The sequence below is a fragment of the Dermacentor albipictus genome, chromosome 3 (assembly GCF_038994185.2).
Source record: "Dermacentor albipictus isolate Rhodes 1998 colony chromosome 3, USDA_Dalb.pri_finalv2, whole genome shotgun sequence".
Lineage (NCBI taxonomy): Eukaryota > Metazoa > Arthropoda > Arachnida > Ixodida > Ixodidae > Dermacentor > Dermacentor albipictus.
Window position 1 is genome coordinate 148,246,300 of NC_091823.1, and position 22,492 is coordinate 148,268,791.

The 22,492-nt window shown below is 46.0% G+C and overlaps 2 protein-coding genes across 2 annotated transcripts; one reads left to right on the plus strand and one right to left on the minus strand.

The window, feature by feature from the left end:
- Window positions 1-125: 125 nt before the first annotated feature.
- On the minus strand, window positions 126-5,751 carry Muted (biogenesis of lysosome-related organelles complex 1 subunit 5). The gene is made up of 4 exons (XM_065425193.2): window positions 5,617-5,751; window positions 5,339-5,421; window positions 3,822-4,010; window positions 126-670 (listed from the first exon to the last, which is right to left on the minus strand). Exons 1-4 carry the CDS (start codon window positions 5,672-5,674, stop codon window positions 491-493), a joined length of 510 nt encoding a protein of 169 aa, XP_065281265.1. The 5' UTR covers window positions 5,675-5,751; the 3' UTR covers window positions 126-490.
- On the plus strand, window positions 5,633-21,511 carry RpS8 (ribosomal protein S8). The gene is made up of 6 exons (XM_065425192.2): window positions 5,633-5,764; window positions 6,331-6,437; window positions 9,596-9,695; window positions 11,260-11,435; window positions 12,737-12,866; window positions 21,340-21,511. Exons 1-6 carry the CDS (start codon window positions 5,761-5,763, stop codon window positions 21,447-21,449), a joined length of 627 nt encoding a protein of 208 aa, XP_065281264.1. The 5' UTR covers window positions 5,633-5,760; the 3' UTR covers window positions 21,450-21,511.
- The last annotated feature ends 981 nt before the right edge of the window (window positions 21,512-22,492 follow it).

Consider the following 22,492-nt stretch of genomic DNA (forward strand, 5'->3'; position numbering starts at 1 on the left):
TATCTTAGCAGGCTACAATGTTCTTATAATGCTAAGCACGTCCAAGGAACCGTCTCGCAATTATAACAGAATGTGAGATTCTCTAATAACTTGATGCTCTGGAGCGAGCACAAGACCCCAAGGTGTCCCTCTTTTATTTATTTGTTTATTACAAAAAGAAAAAGTACATATATGCTCTTTATATACAATTGCAAACCTGCACTTCCTGATGAAAGAACAGACACTCGTTTGTTGATGACTGTTGAAGAACATCCGTTTGCTCAAAAGAGGAAGACCAGTAATCCAACTCGCTGGAATTGTGTTGTCCGCCATGTCCACTGTACATACTTTACTATTAAAGTGCACATCATAGTCAGTCACAATAAGCCGGTAAGAGTGCCACTGCCTACCCGTCGAAAGATTTTGACTGCGCACAGTACGGCTGGCACTTAGCGCGACGCCTGACGACGTCTCACCGACCCCGACTTGAGACGAGCCAAGACCATTCTGGCTATTGTTCACTCTTGTGAGGAGGCTGCAGCTTCTCGCGAATGCGACGGTAGTGGTCGATGAGTTCACGTTCTTTCTCCTCGAAGGCTTGGTCCATCCTGGCCACCTTGTCCTTGACATCCTGCTCAAACTGGTTCCACTCGCCTCGCCGCCGCTCGCGCCGCTCCGACAGGTCGTCCGCCTGGCAAGTGACAAAAAAAGTGGTGATTATGTCACACAAGCCACCATTCCAGATCGGCTACACACCTGGATAAGCCCAGTCATTGTGATCACACTCTTGCCCAACCAATGGCAACAGTGCTGATCACTACAAAAAACAATTTTCATTCACGCAAGAGTAGCACAAAGCTACAATGGAAACACAAAGGTTTTTCAGAAAGAAGCCTTCGTGGCTGAAGAAAATTCTGGTAGAATTCATCTCGGGGTGACTGTCAACGTTAATGTTATCAGCATTGAAGCAATGTAATGACACACTGTATTGCCATCACTGAAACGTGTCATGTATGAGGCATATAATGCAGCTGGGTTCTTCTCTAATGCTTCGTTCTGGATATGCTGCACCATGTAGCAGTGCCACGATGAAGTCTGTGCATGGCGCATGCCTCAATATATATATTCAGATAAAATGCTCTTATATGTGATGCAGGTTGGATTCTGCCCAGCACCACATAAATTTTAAAGGACTTATTATTTTTTTTCATTGAACAGGGGCACATTTCGAGTGAATGAAGTTGGGGTAAAAGAGGTTAGATAAGACAAACACTAACGCCACAAACTGGGTGAAGTTCCCAAAGAATGCTAATCGCAATAAAACATGTGCAACAGTCAGTTTCGAATCTAGTTCCCTGAGCAGAGCAGCCTGGTGCTCTAACCAGTAGAATTACCCTGTGGCCGAAGTTAGCATGAAAGAGGTTTGATGTGGACAGAAAGACATACCGTAAACTGGGGGAAGTTCCCCAAGAATGCTCACATTAAAGATTTTCCTGGTCGAGGGATCACTCATTGACCTTGTTCTGCAATCTGCTAGCCTTCTGGTTATCTGAGATAGTAGAGCAACCACCTTCGAAAGCTGCTGGTCCTGGTATCGATCCCCGGACCACGTCAAATTTCTTTTCTGAGACTACAAAGCTTTCTAAGAAACCTGTATGGGTTTCTATCGTAGCTTCATGCTGCTGCTCTCAAATGGACAATCATTTTCCCTTTCGTGAAACTTCCTTGTATATGTACAGACACACATACACAAATACTCCAGAAAGTGACCGTGAGGACAGCTGTCACTGTAGTTCAACTGGTAGAGCATTGATTGCGTAATGCAAGAGATATGGGTCTGCCGCGTGCCGGTGGCAAGATGTTTTTTCATCCACTTTCATTTCCCTTTATTTTATCATTTCTACATTTCAATTAAAAGCCACTGGTGATTTCCCCTATCATTTCCTAGGCTTCACTGCCTGTTGGATTCGTGTTATTGTGTATCCAACTTATTGATTTCTGCAGAAGTGATCTGCCAATACTCATCAGCACTCAATAGAAGATGACCTGCCAAAGCATTTGACGCAGCTTTAGTAAGGCATGGGTGACATGCAAACATGAAGAAGCGTCTGTGTGTCATCTATGCTGCGACAACCAACAAGCCCCTATAGTAAATAATTATAAATGACATCTTCATTACGCCACACCGCTTGCTAGGGTTTGTCTTCATCAGGGCAGTAAGTGCTTTACTTAGCAGTGTTGATGTACACGTAGCTCGCCCTCCCCCACCCTCAATGTGGGGAAAGGACAATAAGCTGGTGCGCAGAGTAAAATGACAGAAGGTCAAAGTGTTCAAAAAAGTAAGAAATATAGGATTTGTTGTTTAGCTGTGATGGAGAGTAGGGGTTTTCAACCTTAATTCTATAAAGAACCAACCACAGTACTGCTACTTGTTCCCTTGCTGCCACAAGTAAACACAATTTTTCTTTCCTTTTTTGAAGACTTCGACTTTCTACACAGCAGCCTATTCTCCTCTTCCTGGTAATAAATTATTTGCTAAGCACGGTGGCCTGCTCAGTTTCTAGCCGACACCACACTTCGATTGACCCACCGTGGTGGTTTAGCGGCTATGGTACTGTGCTGCTAAGTACGAGGTCGTGGGATCAAATCCCGGCCGTGGTGGCTGCATTTCGATGGGGGTGAAATGCAATAACACCCGTGTGCTGTGCATTGGAGGCACGTCAAAGAACCCCGGGTGGTCAAAATTAGTCCGGAGTCCCCCACTACAGTGTGCCTCATAATCAGATAGTGGTTTTGGCATGTAAAACCCCACAATCTAACTTTAATTTTAAATAACGCTTTGATTGCAAGCGCCTCCTCTATACCGCACCTGCTAGCTTCTGCAATAGCTAACTTCATGGCTGGTGAAACACTGAGTGCCCTCTCTGAGTCAAGTTCTCTGGAACTTGGTCAGCGATAACTAATGCTTTTACATTACACACAGTGCAATCAGACACACAACAGTTTGTCCAAAATCGAGACTCTGTTGTTTTGCAACCACTTGGGGCTATAAGACAGTGAAGAATCTTGGGAACACCGTGTGCCTTGTCTCTTTGTTTCCTGAACATTTCTGAAGGGCTTGGAACAAAGAATGCACATCGAAGGTTTGAGCACAGACCAGGATGCACCTTTTCTAAGAGTTGCTAGCCACATTGTTGGCTTTGACGCTTGCTTGCAGCCATTCCATACAGCTTAACTGCTATGATACTCCTGGAAGATAGAGCTGCAGGGCACCAGAGTCCAAGACTGTGTTGCAGCAAGTCGTGTCTACGTGCAGATGTGGGAGACATGACTCGCTGATTTTTATCCATATCTTGTTGCAGTGATGCATGCGGTGCTCAGTGCTTTTCAGTTCTAGCTCTAGTTCAGGCATCCTTGTCACTAAGTTTGTTATACATTGGTAGGACATAACTCATTCGAGAACCTCATATGACATGAGAACATCTCAATGCCATGCTCAATGTTGCAGGAAAAGCCTACTAAGGTGTCATAATGTATGTTTGTTCACTGTTCTTAGTACAGCGCTGTCCATTGTTTAAAATGCAATTCATCAACTGTTTCCTCAACGTGTGATTTAACACACTGGTGCTTCAGGAGTTCAAAGCTGACATTACCATCCATTGTTTGCCTTGGCACGATTCTCTAAGATGCTAATGACGGCAAACAAACGATGGACATGTCACGCACACGGCTTTAGGATCATCTTTTGACTTCTGCACTCTTCAGTGAGAGCGGGCATGACAGCTACCATTGGCCAGAAAGATGGAACAGAAGGATTGCAGGGATGGGGGAGCAACACTCACAGAGTTGACTTTGTCCTCAGCCTCTAGGATGCGTTGGCACATGCTGAGAGCCACTTCGAGGTTGCCTGCGAGGCTGCACAGCCCTTGGTCGGATGCACGGCACACCCGGTCAATCTGCGTCTCCCGGACCTCGGTCACATCCTCAAGCATCTCGAACAGCCTTTGCACCTCGCGGTCACCACGCTTTTCCTACATGGCACACATGCAGGACATTATGTGCATGTCGTCCAAACCTTAATTCTGTTCATTACCATGGATCACAATCACCCCCGGCTGACTGGGCCACTGCAGGAAAGAGACTTGTACCAATGATTTCAAATAACCTTAGCCGAGTACTATGTAAACAAAGGCCATCCCAATTAAACCTGCAAATTTCTTAAACCTCATCTCCCTGTCTAATACCGTGTCACACGGGCACTTTTGATTGTGAGTGACTGAACCTGATCTGGTTGGAGTTTTAAAATCTCGATTGATTGGCTCCTTTGTGCAAGGTAGCAGAAAGTAGCCAATCGGGCTGACAAATTTTAATAGCCTTTGCATGCTTTAATTCAAAGAGTGTTATTCAAACTTGAAGCATGCATTACATTATCTGCCACTTTTGACTCGACAATGTTTCCCTTCTCTCAGCAACCATATTAGTGACCCATGGATATATTCTATAGTTGAGTGTGTGGCCTAGCGCGCCCCATTCATTTCTTCATATAGCACGTACCCTCAACATGTAAGAATATGCCATTTCCGAATGATAATTAATTAATGGCGTTAATTCAGCCCTGGCAGCCCAAGATATACGGTTGTACGAACAAACGTTTCTTTAACATAAACGTCAGAAGCCACACTGGATTTTCAAGACAAGTATAAAATCTAGCTGAGTCCATGAGCAACCCGCGCTTGGCTGTGCGCAAACAATTGAGCCTTTGAAAGATCCACGGATGTGATCAAACCGACTGGAAATGCGCCTGATGCGTGTTTTCTAGCCATTGCTTGTTATAATGTTTGCGGGCATTTCGCTGGCTGTAAAATACTTGTCAGCGCACAACAATCACTTCATATGAGAGCGGTCCCAATATTTATTTGCCCGGCTACAATTTACGTGCGGCGAAAGGGTGATGCGTACGTGTGCTCATTTGCAAATGATTGCGGTTCTCCCCACGTAAAGTGTGTGGCTACGGGCAATCGATAAAACCCCGCGGACTGTGCTACATGCCAACGCCAGCAAAGCTGCATTGTAGTCCCTAGTGCGGCAAAGTGCAGCAGTTTCGCTTTGAGTGGCTCGTTCGATCGCTGTATGTCCCAGATTTGCCAGTTCAGCAGCAAGCAAAGGTATGTGCGATTAAGCGCAGAAGAAGCCGGTGAGATAAGCGGCCGTGGCTGAAGCGACTGTTGCACATTTTTACTCGAAACCTCTCAGAATGACGAATGCTTTGACGCCGACACAGCAGCCTTTTCGTTGCAAAAAAAAAAAAAAAGTAAAGCACATTATACAGACGGCCCACAACAAATCGGCGCATGCTTACCTCAAACTCCTTTACAAAGAACTTTATTTCCCCTTGAAGAAATGGCTTGTGATCGAAGAGGCGCGAATAGATCTCGGTGATATCTGCGACAAGACAAAAATGACATAACACCGCAACGCGCAAGGAATTCCATCAAAACGAACGCGAGGTTTAGCACTCGCGTCATTTCCGCCACAATGAACATGCGGTATATAGGGGCACAGATGCGGGACAGAATAAAGGTTTAAACACTGGTAAGTTTCGGGGCATCACAAGGAGAATCGGACACGTCGAAATACCTTTCACAACATTTGCAGTCATAGCAGCCGACGAGGAAACCTCCGCCATGTTTATCATAGACGGCGCTCGGACTCTAATCCATATCCCGTCGTCCCGTCGTGCTTCGCGGCCGTGCACAATCTCTTTCCGGTCTACTCGCCATCATGGGTAAGTACACGGTTCGGGCCTTGTGCGGAATCCTGCTCAATCTGCGCGTAGAAAAAGTTTAAAAGTTTTTTACTGCTACATAATTACCAAAAGATGTCCGTACCAGCGACTGAGCTAATTAATTCGTCGCTGCCGAAGTTTGTAAATTTGGGATACGGCACCAAGTACCGTGTCTCCTAGTGCTGCTATCATGAAGGGTTGCCGTGCCACACGTGTAAGTCTTTCAACCTGCTTGCTTTTTGCAACGTACCAGAAGTTCACGTTGTAATTGCAGCAAATTAATCGACAGTACGCGGACTTCCAGAGCTGCGCCTAGCTTCTGCAGATGTTTCATCGCGTCGAGTTCGAGTGCTGTACGACCGCGTCTGTGCCGGCATCGCTAATCCAACTCTCTGATGTTCGTGAAGGCTGTCGTGATGAACGAACAAAATTACCATCTTTCGGCTGAACGCCGTGATGAGCAAAGCGTTCCTGAGGCCTTCCCGTGTCGAGTCGGAGTTAACGTACGAAAGTGTTTCCAGTGTTACGTTTGGATGCATTGTGACGGCCCCTTGCCTCCGGCGCAGGTATCTCCCGTGACCATTGGCACAAGCGTAGGAAGACTGGCGGTAAGCGCAAGCCTCTTCGTAAGAAGAGGAAGTTCGAGCTTGGTCGGCCCGCGGCAAACACAAAGGTGAGCGGAGTGGTTCGACTTCGTTTTTCACCGCGGGTTCCGTTTCTCCGTAAGTTGAACTGAATGGTCGGCGACATCACATATTCGTCGCAGTTGCGGTGGTAATCTTTGAGGCGATGCTTTTTTTTTTCTTTTTGTCTCGATGTGCTTGGTTGCACACATGTCCGGGCATGCTAGTCATGCCATGCGTGATTGTTCGCCATACTTACTTTGCTCCTGCAGCCGCTTGGGTAGTAGCTGTCTATTTTGACCCACATTCTGCGAGATAACTTGCAAACCACTGCGTGTGTCAAGACAATATATCTGTAGGGTGAAGATTTGGGCAATGGTTGTGGTGGTTTGGAGGCAGACTTAACAAAAGGTCTGTGCATAGCATAAAACCTTTTTTTTTTTTGGAAAATCAAAAATTACTGAATGTTCTAAGTAGTTAGAGAAGACAATACTGTTTTGAGACTGGCCTCTTCATCTGCAATGCCGTCTGTGGAATAGCTGCTGCTTGTATTACATCTGTATGCACAATATCATGCTTGGCAGGAAACGTTGCAGAAGGTATGCCAGTAGTGCGGTCATACAATTTCCACTCTGCATGTTTTGCAGTGCAGTTATTTGGTTTGTGATGCTTTCTACTTCAAATGTCAGTAGAACTTGTGGACAATGGCTCTTTTCACATTGCTAATTATTTGTGTATCTTTCTGCGTCATGACTGCTAGTTGCAGAAACGTGTTGCTCTGCTAGTTAAGTTGTGAATAAATTGAGGCCTGCAGTGCACTCATGTAGTAAATTATATTTTGCTTCATAATATTACTAAACTTGAACGTTTACTATAAATTACTCGACACATACCTGTGCCTTTCCATTTGTACATGGTGCACAATTTGCAAATGTGCATGGTGCGAGATGCCTTTCTATCCTTTCTGCCGTTGCTTGCTATGTGTGCAACAAAGTAATGTTCATGGAGCTGATTTTGCATCAAGTATAAACCCCGTGCAAGCGATTTCTTGCACAACAGCGACAAGCGACGTGATGGAGATGGCTGTTGCATTCACTCGTCGCCCAGAAGTCAAACTCGAAGCGAGCAACCTCTTCGCGCGATAGCTCTCCAGTGTTGCCGGTATTAGGGGATTGAGTTAGCGCCAAACCTGGCGTGGCACTTGCTATAATTGTTTCAGTTAATTTGTTTGGCTGTACAAAGCAACATAAAGTCTTCTGGAGGTCTTGCAATAAGTTTATTTTGCTTACATATCAAAATTTGGTAGTTTGCTCATTCCGTTTGTATACTGAGAAGCGCGCACGTGCGCAAACCGGTAGTATGTCGCTAATGTACATCCTGTTCGGCTGCCTACTATTGGCTAGTCGCCCATAGCACTTCCGGGCGACGAGCAACGAATTCTAGATTTGCAAAACCGAGCGATCGCGTGACAAGACCGAGCGATCTGTTCAAGCGACGGCCCAGTCTGTCGCGCGCAAAATCGCGCTCATGGGGTTTAGCCTTGAACCTGCTTATTCATGTGCCACGCTGATGAAGAGTGTGCTCGGACGTGCTTGAGGGAAAGTCTGCTTTTCCATCCTGCTTTTAAGACAGAAAGGAAAAACTCGAAGCATGTCTGCTGCTTAATCTAAAATAACCTGAAAAAGACAACTCAAGCTGCGTGCAAACGTTAGTGTAAATGTCTGGTGGACGTGGCCTGCTGTTTTGCTAACCTTCCTTGGTGGCGTTGTTAGTGGCTTTGGCGTTACTAAGTTTGAGGCTGCATATTCACTCATTTCGATGCCTATCGTGTATGTGTATTCCAAATACAGAGCACCAGTAGGACTACAGTGCGAAGTAAAGCCGTGTGTAAAAGCAGGCATGCAAAATAGAAAAGTAGAATAACAAATATGATGTCGGTGTGGTGTGAAACAACAAACGCAGGTTTGTCATTGTGATATACAGCTGAACTTCATTTTCATGAGGCTGCCTGATATACCAAACTACCTTCATCACATCCTGCATTTGTTATAAGAATATGCTATTCATTTCACCATCAGTGGTAAACCTTTTGAATTTGCTTTGTTTTACTTGGAAAGTAAGAAAAGACAGAAACATAGCAATTTCAAAAGGTTTGCCGCTGATAGTGTTTGCTTGTGTTCACTACGTAAAGGTTCCTATAGAATGCATTAGTGCTTGGTTGCGAATGTAAGCACTGCAGAAAGCTATGCTAGCATCTGCAGTGAATGCTAAGTTTGTAAGGGAGTGTACTCCAGTGTTGGAACAGTGAGTACTTTATGGCAGTAGCAAGAAAACTGAGCGGAAATTCCGAGTTGATTGTTTTGGTTGTTTATTCACAAATGAGTACTCTAAAGGGTGTGTTCGTTTCCCTGTGTTGCTCTACGCGTGTCCCCTCTGTTAGGAGGCCTCGCCCTAAAACCAGGGAACATTAAAAATGCTGGTTGGACCACACACTGACCTTTGTGCCTCATGGCTGTTGGACTGGTGTGGATGAATCGTACATCTAAACATATGCTTGGAAAGCATATTCTGTATGCTTAGTAGTACCGCATGACGAGCAGTGATATTTCTTTTTTTTTAATGGATAGTGTGTGTTCATTTCTTCGTGGTCTTACAAACCACATGGAAAGCTTTGCGGAAGCTCATTGTGCACTGGTGTCAGAACAGCCACTCGGGTGGCTATGCAAAGGAGGCGGTAGAGCCAAAGAAAGGTTGCCTTAAAATGAGTGATTGATAAGCCATGTCTACAATGAGAAAAAGGTCGGAAGAGTTTTAGCATTTAGGCAATATGGGTGGCAAAGCCACATTGAAAGTTCTTGCACTGCTTCCCTATGATGTGGACTTAAACCGTACCAGCTTGTTACTATGTGTAATTGTATTAATATAATGAAGGTCTGTGTTAGTTTACAAAGCAGCCAGTAGATATCCCTAGCAAAGTTCTCCATGGGAAATGGGACCAAGCAACGAGAAAATACTACCATGAAATTTGCTACTTCAGAATGACAAACAGGCAATGTGGTTAGGGGGCAAGAAACTGAAAAGGGGAAGTTCTCACTTCATTTTTTACAGTATTAGACCGCCTATTTCCATTAAAGAAATGCAGAATGTGCGTTTGAAAGATGCATTTAGTGTGTGTTGTGACGGGTGTGATGTCTCCTCCCTTTGACAGCTTGGCCCCAAGCGCATTCACACAGTCCGGACCCGAGGTGGAAACAAGAAATACCGTGCCCTCCGCCTCGACTGCGGCAACTTCTCCTGGGCCTCCGAGCGTAAGTTGCTGACCGCTTTGACAGCTCATTCGGGGATGCGTGCTTTGGTGCCTGCGTTACAGAACTGCCACTTGGGCAACTTTCATGGTGTAACATCTAGCTTGATGCTTTTGCATCGCTGCATACAGGATACGATGGGGCATGAAAACACTAACATCACTTGTATGAGGTGCTGAACGCATTTACTTAAGGGACACACAAACGTTTGGTGAGATTTCTATATTACGCAGCTGGAATTGTGTGTAGGCCGATTTTACCACAAGCAGAGGCTTGTCAAGTTGGGAAGGATGCAAAAACGAAAGATTGGTGGCTATGCCGCTTTGATATGCATGTGCCAACTCTGCGATGTCATTGATTTCAGAAGCATCTACTTGGCACTGCTTGTGTAGCACTAGAAAAATGTTGCATTACAGCAGACACACCCTGGAAACTTCCGGGGAAATTGCCTACACAGAGGGGCTCCATATGTGCAATGATAATTTGAAATTCCCAGTGTCATTGACATTGTCAGCACCTACAAAAGGTGAAGGTCTGCATTCATTTTCTCACCTAATTGATGACTGTCTTGTACTGAGGAAGGGCAGGAGGTGCATTGAGACAATGCCGATTCTGTATATTTTTTTAAGCGACCGTTTCATGGTGCAGATTGACTCGCTGCCAAGACAAGTTGCCCTGTAGGCTACTGTGATGATCTGAAAAATATACCATCTTTCGGCTGAATGCTGTGCTGAGAGACTCGATTCTGAAGCCTCTGGGTGCTTGCCTTTGGTGATGCAGTCAAGTGCGAGGCGTGCATGTAGTTTCTGCGTGCAGTAGATGCGACCATGCATTAAATGACTGGGAAGTGTGTGGGTGGGCGTGTAGGTCCCTAGTGTCTGTGCTTAGCATATCTGCAAGGCTCTAGCATTGGGCACGAGAACATACCGCGGCGCCGCCAGTGCCAAAATGACTTGTAAGGTTTGATCACGTGGCAGTGCACCTACTTCAGCCATGCTTTTTGTTGTACTGCTGCAGAATCCTGGTCAGGTGTCGCTTACATAAGAGTGCTTATGTATGTTTGTTAAGGTTTCGTGTGCTGTACAAGAAATGTTTTTTAATCCCCATTTTGTAGCAGTTAATATTGGAATGTACATATCTGAGTGTGCCTTTCTAGACTAGCACTGGATAAGAAATTCTCAAATTAAACGTATGCCTATTTTAACTTTGCAGTTGAATTAGGTGCTCATAATTACAGAACAGGTAGGTTATGAAACATACAACCCAAAAATGTTTTTCAAAAATATACTTTTTCGTGATTTTTCGGACTTAAGGGCCACATACCCCAGACTAAGCCGGCTGAGTGTTTAAACCCCAGACCAGCCCGTAAGTGTCAGAACGCAATGGCAAGAGTAAAATGTACTGTTTTCTTTCATGAACGATAAAAACATACTGCAACAATTCAATGTTTTTGGTATACATGTGTCTGGCCTGTAAAAACCATTAATTCGACATAATTTGTGGTGGTTTTGTTCGTTGGGTGTTCTCGATGTCCGTGCCCAGTGGTGATGATGATGCCCCCTTGCAGACTGCACGCGCAAGACTCGTATCATCGATGTGGTCTACAATGCGAGCAACAACGAGCTGGTTCGGACCAAGACTCTGGTGAAGAATGCCATTGTGATGATTGATGCCACACCATTCCGTCAGTGGTACGAGGCCCACTATGCGCTTCCCTTGGGGCGCAAGAAGGGCGCTAAGCTGGTGAGTCATGGTTTTGTGTTGCAAGCCCCTGTCGGGGTACAAGCAGGAGAGCCACAAGTTGCGCACAAAGATCAATAGGGAAGCATGCTCAATACTAAACCTAAAGGACAACAGCAGGATAGGTATAAAAAGTAGTGCATCGTGGTGTCTCAGTCTCCCTTTCGTCTGTCCGCTTGTGCAAAGGTGTTATCCAAGTTCACTTGCCAACATGCTAAACAGGGCAGACATGAAAATACAAGCCATGTACACCTTGGCAAATGTTCATAGAAAAGCTTATGTTCAGTTTCATGATGTTGCACTAGCTTTGCACAACTGGCTGTAATCTAAAATCAGGCCCAATATTCAGTCTTTATTTTTTTCCTCACAGCAAGCTGCACTAGGGGGGGTCTGTATGTGCAAAGATAACCTGAAATCCACAATGTCGCCAGCATTATCCGCACCTACCAAAAGGTCAACGTCTGCGTTCATTTTCTCAGCTAACAGATCACTGCTTTGCACCGAGAAAGTGTAGGTGGGAGCAGTTTTGAAAGACTACACTAATTCAGTATCTTTCTTTCTAAACGTGGCTGTTTCATAGCCAAGTAACTGACTCGCTGCCAAGACAAGTTGCTCTGCAGGCTGGTGTGATGATCTGAAAATATACCATCTTTCGGCTGAATGCTATGCTGAGAGACTAGATTCTGAAGCCTGTGGGCTCTTGCCTTTGGTGATGCAGTCAGGTGTTAGGCATGGGTGTGGTCTCATCTATTTACAAAGGTGCCATCACCCATTGAATGACAGGAAATATAAAGGTGAATATAGGTCCCAGTATGTGTGCCTGATGTGTCTGCAAGGCTGGAGTAATGAGTGCAAGAACCTAACCGGCAGTTAGTGCTACTCAAAGAAGGGGCAGCATTTAATGCAGTAAAATAATCGAGACAAAATTGCCTTTTCTAGTAGACTGCGCTCTCTCTCCTCTCAGGTGAATTGACGTCATCTGAGCCATCTTTTGACAAAGGGAACGATGACAACGCCTGCACTTTTGTTACTGTATTCTGTCATCTTTCTGTCACTTTTTGCAATTTTCATGACTTTGCTCCATTTTGATTCTTGCCTTCTGGAAGGCGAGTCTGCTTAGTGCAGTGTGCAGTCACCAAATGTTAACCCAGACCACTACAAAGTTACAAATAGTACAATAATTTAGCTTGTTTTTTTTTCCTAAACGTAACTTTAAAAGTTCATAACTTCCTGCAGAAAGGCTGCAATAAGGAAGTATTAGGCGGCGAAGTGATTGATTTTCACTTTTGTCACACTTTGTGCAGGCTGACATCGAAGGTGGTGCCTTGGTCAAGAAGAGGAGCAAAAAGCTCGAGAAGAAGATCAAGGAGCGCCAGAAGCTGGCCAAGGTTGATCCCCTGCTCGAAGAGCAGTTCATGACTGGTCGGGTCAAAGGTCAGTGTGTGCCGTTTGGAAATCTGTGTTCTCGGAATTGACTAAATTGTGCAACCTTCTACCGTATAAACAATCAGTGAAATGTGGAAGGTATAGCAATATATGAACTAGACTTGTGTGATCACTGGTGTTTTTGCAGTAAAATGATGTCGTCGCAGTACAAGCATTGAGATGCCTAATAAAACTGCACGGGCAGCCATTCAGAGCTGTTCTGGTATTGCTGTGGATCAGGAAGTTTCCTTTATAGTAAAGAAACTCTTGTAGGGAAACTGCCCATGATGATTAGCCAGAACCTGACTGGGCATGCTGGTCCCGTCTTGGTGCCCGGCGCCGCCCGTCTACATGAGGGTTTCTGTTGTCATAGTTAATCTGAGGCATGCCTTCCCATTCTCGTGGGCAGACAAGCAGTATGCCGAAATGTGGTGCTAGACAATGTGCAAGAAGAGTGCCATCAAATCCTTGACTGGGAAGTGTACAGCCCCTTGTCTTGATAGCTACCGCAGTCTTCATTAAGATAATTATAAGGTGTACAGCGGTTTTTAACTTGCCTTTATACCCATTAGCCGGTTTGGTGTACCTGCCTTTGGCCAAATTTGCTGAAGTGGCAGCAGTGTTGTGTGCAGTTGAGCACTATTCTCCAAGCAGCAAGCCATATGCAAGATTTGTTTACTGAAGCCTGCAGTAGCTTGCAAAATGTGCATTTGCCTCTTAAAAATGTGCGACCTATCTGGATGCAAGCTGTTGAGTTGCATTTAGAGGTAGCATGAAATGCAGACTGAAGGCTGGCATAGGCTGAGACTGCTGTATTGTCTGGTCTAACACGATGAAAATAAACTTCACTTATGCTGACACAATTGACTCGTTACAATGAACCCTGATAATCCGACGAAAAAACTCCTGTTCTAATTGAAGTCCGTAATGTCCAAAACTCCTCGCTTCCGAAATATTTGTTGCGATGTCTAACAACTTCATTGTTAAGAGTGAGTGAGAAACATCCAAATTGAAACCTGCCGTGGTTGCTCGGTGGCTACGGTGTTGGGCTGCTAAGCACGAGGTCGCGGGATCGAATCCCAGCCACGGCGGCTGAATTTCAATGGGGCGAAATGCGAAAACACCCGTGTGCTTAGAGTTAGGTGCACGTTAAAGAACCCCAGGTGGTCAAAATCTCCGGAGCCCACCACTATGGCGTGCCTGGTAATCAGAAAGTTGTTTTGGCACGTAAAACCCCATCATATAATTTTTTTTTCGAAGTAAAAAGCAAATAAAAGAACTAGCAGTTTTGCACGAAAGGCAAAGCATCGTTTGCGATAGCAAATTAAGCAAGATAAACACAGCAGCAACAGCGAGCGAATTGACCTTCATGCTGTTTCTTGCTTCAGCATGAACTAAACGTCGAAAGCACAGCACATACAAAGCTACTGGCACTGGGCACACTTTGTCTGCATTGCAGATTGCTTTCAAGATACAAAGGCTGCATGTAAGCAGCTGTCAGAGTAGAACCTTTTCTTCTGCCTCCCGGGCGAACAAAGCCCGCACGTTTCCACACGCGTGATGTTGAGCCGCAATCGTTGGCAGACCCGTGCAATTCAGTTGTCAGCCCATGTCGACATGGCAAAAGTAAGTTGTGTGCCAGATTTTGAGAAAAAAATTGCCCCTAATTTCGTCCACTGTAGCTGACAGTCTGTTGTAGCGCAGTCTGGTAAAAGCAAACTTAGTTGCATTAATAAAATAGGTAGGACAAACTAAGGCTGAAATATGGTTAGTTACATCCAAAAGCATTTTATTCAGGTCCATTCTAATGAGCCTAGACTCTATTGAGTATGCAAAAATATTTCTTCTGGGTCTTTTGGTTCAGGAGGTAAAGCTGCCACTCTCTTGTTTCTGGAAACACCAGCAAATAAACTGCTCAGAAGATTCCTAATGTTAGGCAGGCAATACTGGAGTATGCAGTAGATGCAATGCTAGATGCAGCTTTCAAATCAAATCATTAGTCATTGTGCAGATGATCAAAGTTTGTTTGTGCCATGGCTCATGAAAGCAAAACAAAAGAACTTTTGGGCTGGAAATTCAAAAGGTTGCTGCCATGCTGTATTTTCCGCTGGCTTGGCTTTCAGCGGCCCACTCTGTAGCCTCCAAGATTGGAAGGCATACACCTTTTAGAGACATCCCCCAGTCTCTGAGGCCATTCCCGCTTTTCCTCGTCTGACAACACTCCAGGGGCCAGCACTATTTCTTTTTTTCGGTCAGCACTATCGTCATAATCACTTGTCGCAGGATCCATTTTTAAGTTTTGGTTGCTATTTGCACATAGTGCATCTATAGAGCAAGTGTGTCTTCGAGACGTCTCATCTTTTGTGTGTTGGTGTGGCTTTGCATTTGTGTGATCGGCACCACCTCGCGTACCTTTGCAAGGGCCAAATGGTGCGGAGAAACGTGGCTAATTTCTTCTGCCTCCGGCAACAGAGATCGCCAGTGCGATGACGCTCTTGTCAGACCATATACGCAGCCATCACTCTTTCACAAATCCAAGCAAATCTGATCGCTTCCAAACGTACTATGAGGCAGGGCATTATTAGAGATTTAAGGGGGGAGGCTACCCTGAAGACCGAACTTTCTTATTTTTTAAGATATCCAGATGAAACTTTCAGGGTACGTTCACACCACCGAACTATGAGGAACTGCAAAGTTTCATGAAGATATGTTTATTAGTTCCAGAGTTATTGAGGTCTAACTAGGTGATTCATGTATATGCCTGAGGAAGAGCCTGGAGAAATGCCAGGACATCGTAGGAAGCTGAAATTCACAGTGATGATCCCTTGATAGATATCCCAGGGGGCTAAGAGCCCTTTTCTTTAATTTCCCCTCCAAAAAATTTTAAGACAACTTTGAATTTCATGTAGCCAGTAATGACCACATTCATCAAAAATTAATTGCTTATTATAAATAACCTGCACTAGCTTTCAAAAAAAGGAGCCTGTTACCCCCTGGCAAAGTCATTCAGGAACAGAATAAAAAAAACGGCATACAAATCTGAAGAGCAGTTCTTGATATCGCCTTCCCCAGCACCACTACTAGCGAAAAAATCCATTCCGAGTAAACAGGCCTTAAAGTTGAACCCACGTGTTTTTTTTATTAGAAAGCTCTTGCGGAGCTTTTAATTAGCTCTTGCGGCTCCAAGTGCACTCAGTGTGTCGGATTTTCGACTGGCGACAGCCGAAAACACAGTTCCGCCGCTGAAAAGCGTCTACGCAGTCGGCACTAGCTGCGGCATATCGGAAGTTCGATGCTCGTACAAGACGCATATCGCGCTCCCGTGCACCGAACATCTGCACTGTCTTGGGCTTTGCCGGCATCGCGTGCAGCGAAGAACTAGCGAAAAAAAAAAATAGCTGAGCAAATAATCTAAAAGATAGCGCAAGGCGATGAGCAGCGCCCATGCTCATGTTGAGGCGGACGGAGCAAGGGGCAACAGCGACGCGAGCGCGGCATCAGAAGGAGCAGCCCCCGCCGCCCGCGCAGCAGCCAATGGCAGGCGCGCTTTAGTCCGCGGGATTTGAGCAGCCGCCGCCGCCCGCACAGCAGCCAATGGCAGGCGCGCTTTAGCCCGCGAGATTTGAACGCGCTGCTCCGGCCAATCAGCGCTCCGCATCACATCGCGGGAAAACTCCAATAGCGCCTCAACCGCGCCGACGATGCCATTTTGCAAGGCGGCAAAATAGAGACAAAGAATCCACGGTCAAATCGACACCAAGATGGCGAGGGCATGCTGCATGGGCCGGGAATGACGCGCGCGCGAAGTTTGACTTCATTTCAGCATTTGTGCGTGTTTTTTGGGCCGCGGTGGCCTCAAAAGTAGCGTTATTTTTGGTACTTTACGGTTGAATTAGGTGCTGATAATTACTGAACAGGTAGTTTATGAGACATACAACCCAAAAATATGGTTTTTCAAAAATTGACTTTTTGCGATTTTTCGGTTTTCAAGGGCCGCGTCCCCCCTTAAGCTGCTCTAAACTTGGAGGGGGGGGGTGAACAAGGTTTTCAGACTTTTCGGTCCCCGCAATTTCCGGAAAGCCGCTTGGCGACTGTATTTGCACATTTGCGCATGCATGCACGTGTTGTCTCTTGTTGCAGTACAAACGTTGAGATGTCTAATAAAACTGTTCTGGTATTGCTGTGGATTAGAAAATTTCTTTCATAGTACAGTGGAACCCCGTTCATACGTTTTTCACCGGACCGGGGAAAAAAACGTAACACCTGGAAAAACGCAACAGTGAGGAAAGCTCCAAAAATGAAAGAAAAAAATGCAGCTTCAACTATAGACAATTTATTTCCACAGAGTGCGCTTAGGACTTTAAAAAGTCTATAAGGGTGGCTTGCCGTTTCTTTCGCTCGCTAGAAATCGCCACACGTTTCTCAATAGCCTGGAAGGCCACATTGCTGTCAGCGTCGCTGTGAGGTGCAACGTACCTGCGGAGGAGGTCCAGAGCCGCGACAGCTTCTCCAAAGCTACGATTTGGCAACTCCCCGGCATCATGCGGCTCGTGCTCCTCGTCGTCACTGCGCCACAGCAATGGCAACGGACGAAGGAATATCCGCGGAAATTTTGCCCTCTTTGGCGTAATCATGCTGACGGGCTAACGATTGTTTAGTATTGCTGTGGAGCGCGCGCATCCGAGCAGCCCGGCTGCGCGCAGCGCGGCGTGGGAGAAATGTAAACAAGAGGGGAGAGCTGGCCCGATAGGCACAGCAACTCCACCAGCAACGCCAACTTCCGGTTTCACTTTACCTTCACAAAGAATGACGTCAGGGCCTCTTCCTTCCTCTGCGAGTTGACACATCCAACAACGATGCGGTGACCGTAATCACAGTGATGATAGTGAGGGCATTTTTCATGAATGGCCACTTAGTGGCGGCCTCTCGAACTGGCGTGCGGCTTCTTCAGCCAGTTCCATAGCCAAGCCCAGCCAAAACTCGTCAAAAGCTAAAATGGCGGTTGGAACGCGTTGCCTACTTTAGCCCAGGCGGTTGCGGGGTGCTAAGATGCGACGTACCATGCGGGAACGTTTTCACAGCTACTACGTAACAGCGGGGTTCCTTATACATTGTATCCTATGGAAGCTATGCCAGGACCGGATGAAAACGACGTAGCAGCCGGGAAAACGCAGCAGTGAGGAACGTAACAGCGGGGTTCTACTGTATAAAAACTCTTGTTGGGAAGTTGCCCATGATGATTAGCCAGAACCTGACAGGGCATGCTGGTCCCGTCTTGGTGCCCAGCGCCGCCTGTCTACATGAGGGTTTCTGTTGTCATAGTTAATCTGAGGCATGCCTTCCCATGCTGGTGGACAGACGAGCAGTGCACCGAAAATGCTGCTAGACCACGAACATTGTGAAATACCGCAACCATGTAAATGAGTGGAACTGAACGCTTGGCAAGTCCTGACAGCATGTTTTGCACATTAAATTACACCAGCATGAGTAACTACACCTGAGATATGTAACTGCACTTGGGGGGGGGGGGGGGGGGGGGGGGTTTGTTGCCTGCACTATTAATTCAGTTTTTTACCACCGAGTAAACAGCCCTGAAATAGTATTTAACGCAACTACATAGTACATGAACATTGCTCAGCATTCTCTATTGAAAAAGTGGTTGTGTAGAGATACCTTTGCAGTCTCTTCTTCCTATTTGCAAAAACTCCTAAAGATTTCTCGTAGCTTAGTGCTACTGCTGTTTTAATGTTAGAACATTCGTAACTTTGCTAATACAGTGAAACCTCGTTAAGCCGTACTCGCTTAAACAGTAGTTAAGAGTAGTAAGGTGAAATCCCTGACTCGGCGTCTGTTAAAAAGTAGCGTTTTCACTTTTCGTCGTGGAGGTACATTTTCCCCATCATGCGGCCCGGCAGAACACGCAGAGGGCGCTTGGAAGGGTTAAGCCACATCAACATTTTGGCATTGTACCAGAGAGCCTTCTTCACTTTCTACAAGAGAGCATTGCGGCATCGTGCAAGTGAGGACAAAAACGCAGTGTGCTTAGCATAAAAGAAAAAATGGACATTGTTCGTGTTGTCGAACGAGGCACGAAGAAGTCGGCAATGGCACGCGACAGAGTTCTACCTTTAACTACGGTGTGTGGCATCTGGAATGCGAAGGAAAAGTTGCTCGGCAGTGCAGCTGCGACCGCGAAAAGGTGTTGCCTATGATGTTCGACTGTTCCTGAGGCGCTGGTGAAGTGGTTAAAAGCAGCGCGGTCGAAGAACTTGCCTGTTAGCAGACCCCTACTTGTGGAGAAGGCCCTGGTTTTCGCTTCGCAGATGAACCACGACGACTTCGTATGCAGCAATAGCTGGCCGGCGAAATTTAAGGCGAGGCACAGCGTAAACGTGAGAACCGTTTCAAGAGAATGGTGCTGCTAGCGACGTGGATGGCACATAACAATGGCAATATGGTCAGCTGAGGTACATCTTGATGGACTACGAGCCCGGCGGTATCTTCAACATGTATGAGTCGGCCCTGTTCAAGCTCCTGCCAAACAGGACGCTTGCATTTAAAGGTGAGACATGCACCTGCGGCAAGCATGCCAAGGACAGGATTTTGGTTACGTTCGGAGTTAACATGTCGGCAACTGAAAAAACTTCCACTTCTTGTGATTGGGGAGTCGGCCAAGCCAAGATGCTTTAAACGTGCCCGACTGCTATCCGGACTTCTGCAGCAATACGAAAGCGCGGATGACTTCAAAACTTTTCTAGGGGTACGTGCGCCTCGACCTCCGTTTTGCTGGGAGGAACAGGAAAGTTATTTTGGATAATGCGCCGGGCGCGTATCACGCTTGATAACCTTGAGGCTGTGAAGTTGGCATCTCTGCCTCCTAACACCACAGCGATTGAACAGCCCTTGGACCAAGGTCTCATTCGGGCTGTGAAACAGCTCTACAAAAAAGAATGCTGCGCATAATTCTTCTAGCCCTTGAGTGTGGCAAGGTGTTTTCAATTGACCTGCTGGGCGCAATTCACCTGCTGGAATACTCGTGGCGGCATGTTGAATCTGTGACAGTGCAGAACTGCTTCAAGCGCGCTGGCTTCACGGTGTGCGCAGGTGACAGAGGATGCTAGCGACACCGTCGACCAGTCTTCTGACACCGTCGACCAAGCTTGCGAAACCCTGCTTGCTGAAGTGGTGGAGCAGCACTGTGTTAACAGAAGGCATTTCCTTCAGACATCGACGGCTAAGTTCAGACTTCTCCGGACATGTTTCACGAAGCTGTAGTTGCCTCTGTTGTTGCTCAAGTGTCGCCGAACGACAGCGATGAGAACGACACCGAAAGCGACAGCATGGGCCATTCAGGCCTAACAGGGGCGGAAGCTGCACGTTATGTCAGCCTCATGCGGGTGTTTGCCAAGGAGAGGGTGCTGGCGAAAAAGCTGGCTTAAGCGAGTTTGAGGCGGCTCTTTGCTGCTAGGCCTCCGCGGCATCAAACAAAGATCACAGATTTTTGTTGCCTAGATTGAATAAATACTGTAAGTTTTTTGCCCTTTCGTTGCACTCTCCGAGTTCCGTTTTTGACAGGTAAGTGGGCAATCTCTCGTTATTTCGGTTAATTAGTACTACCATTTAGTACGTACTTCTTCCAAGCTCCGGCCAACTACGGTTTAACAAGGTTTCACTGTAAATAGCTTGCATTGCAAGGTGTGCAACCTTGTTCATACGATCACGTTTAGTACACTTTCCATATGTTAACATTCACCATCGAAAACACAAAAAAGTGAAATTTACTTTCTTCAGCACCATTGGGCAGTACATCGCCAGACCGTGATCACATGGAGCATTTTCCGGCAGCTAGATTCAATGTAAACAAGAAAAGATGCACACTATCAGGAAGAGTGGCTGCCTGCCATAACAGCTTCCCTGCAATACTCGCTTGCCTGTCTTGCATGAAAATGTCGGCATGATTCCTGTACCAGCAAAAATATCCTTGCGGGTCGTTGCATTCCACCATTCACAGCTATCATTGCCAACCCTATTGTGATAAGCTTCATCTCTTTCACAGTGCCATTGGAAATGTACTGCCCGCTTTTAATAGATAACCGAAGCCTCATGTTCCACTCTGGTGGTATCATATTCCGGTGTCCCTCAACAGCTCTATAGTTCATTTGTTTCCCATTGCAGTCTTATAATACTGCGCAGTAGAAAAACAGACCAAATTCAAGGAGTGCAAACATCAAACAAGTTGCATCTCGGGTCCCACCAGCTAGAGGTGCGTTGGCAATTTGCGAAACGCATTGCATTACGTGTCAACAGCGAAGTACGCGAAATTTTTGAAATGACTGCAGATTGTGCATTTTCTCAATTAGTGTTTTCCAAAACATGTAAACGAGGTTTTACTGTATTTACTAACCTAATTAAATTTGACTTGCTATAATTGACTCAAGTGTGGCGACTGCCGTTTTCAAGTGACTTTTGTACGTCCTTGCAGCTTGCATCTCGTCTCGACCCGGGCAGTGTGGTCGCTGCGATGGTTACATCCTGGAGGGCAAGGAACTTGAGTTCTACACCAAGAAGATCAAGTCTAAGAAGGGCAAATGAAGGGTTGCCCATGTTAATAAAAGGCGATGCGACACGGGTTGTCTGCTTTGCTCCAAGGGCAATTCTGTTGTCTCTGTGCAGGCATGCATGCGTGCACGCGGGGACATGGCAAGATTCCTCCATACATTGGACCGAGTTTACAGTGTATGCTGTTCCTTCAGCATGACAAATTCCTTGTGGGACTGACAACTGGCCAGAATGTGTGGCGAGACGTTGATTGAAATTGCCATAATTTGTAGTGCTAGGATCCAGCTGCTGTTTGTGGTTTAAGTTGGAATTATAATTTTTAATTGGCAAAGTCAAAAAGCAAGTGGCCTGGTGGTGAAATCTCGGTACTTTGCATGCAGGATGAGAAACAATATTCATTTGGTGTATAAGATTACGAAAGTTGGCGGTTAAGTAAAGCATGCTTATTGCTTCGTATTGCAGCCCGTATATTTTCAGACAGCATTATTCCGCTCTTCACAAAGTGAAGGAAGTCTATGTTAACAAGCGGCACAGTCCCACGATGTATGGTTTGCAATGCGTGCTTCAGTACACCATTGACTAGTGCTGTGAATGGATGCCAGCTTTACAGTATTGGCACACGTGTGGCTACAGCAATACGCTGAACTGTGTGTAAAAGTCATCTGTTGAGAACTTTGCTGAACAATGACCGGTTAATTGCCAAAGTAGTTAAACAGGCAACCATGGAAACGCGTTGCTTTTGTAGAAATTCACTTCAGAAAACGAATTGCAAAAATGTTGGTCCTTATAAAAAAAGATGAAGGGGCACCAACTACCCTATGTGCATGATTGTGAAAACATGGCGACCACTGCGTTGCCTATGCTCTTTCAGTAGTATTTAATTGCGCCTTAACCAAAGGTTGTAGGTTCGTAACCCGTTTGGGCCCTCGCATGGTCGCGCCGACGCCGGATTTTACACTTCGTGAGCCATTTAATGCCTACGCATTTAAAAGAAAAGGTATCAAAGCGCTTCTGCGGAATTGTGAATGCGAAGGCATTAATGTCCAATTGAACGCCGCTGAGCGGTCCTTCGGGTT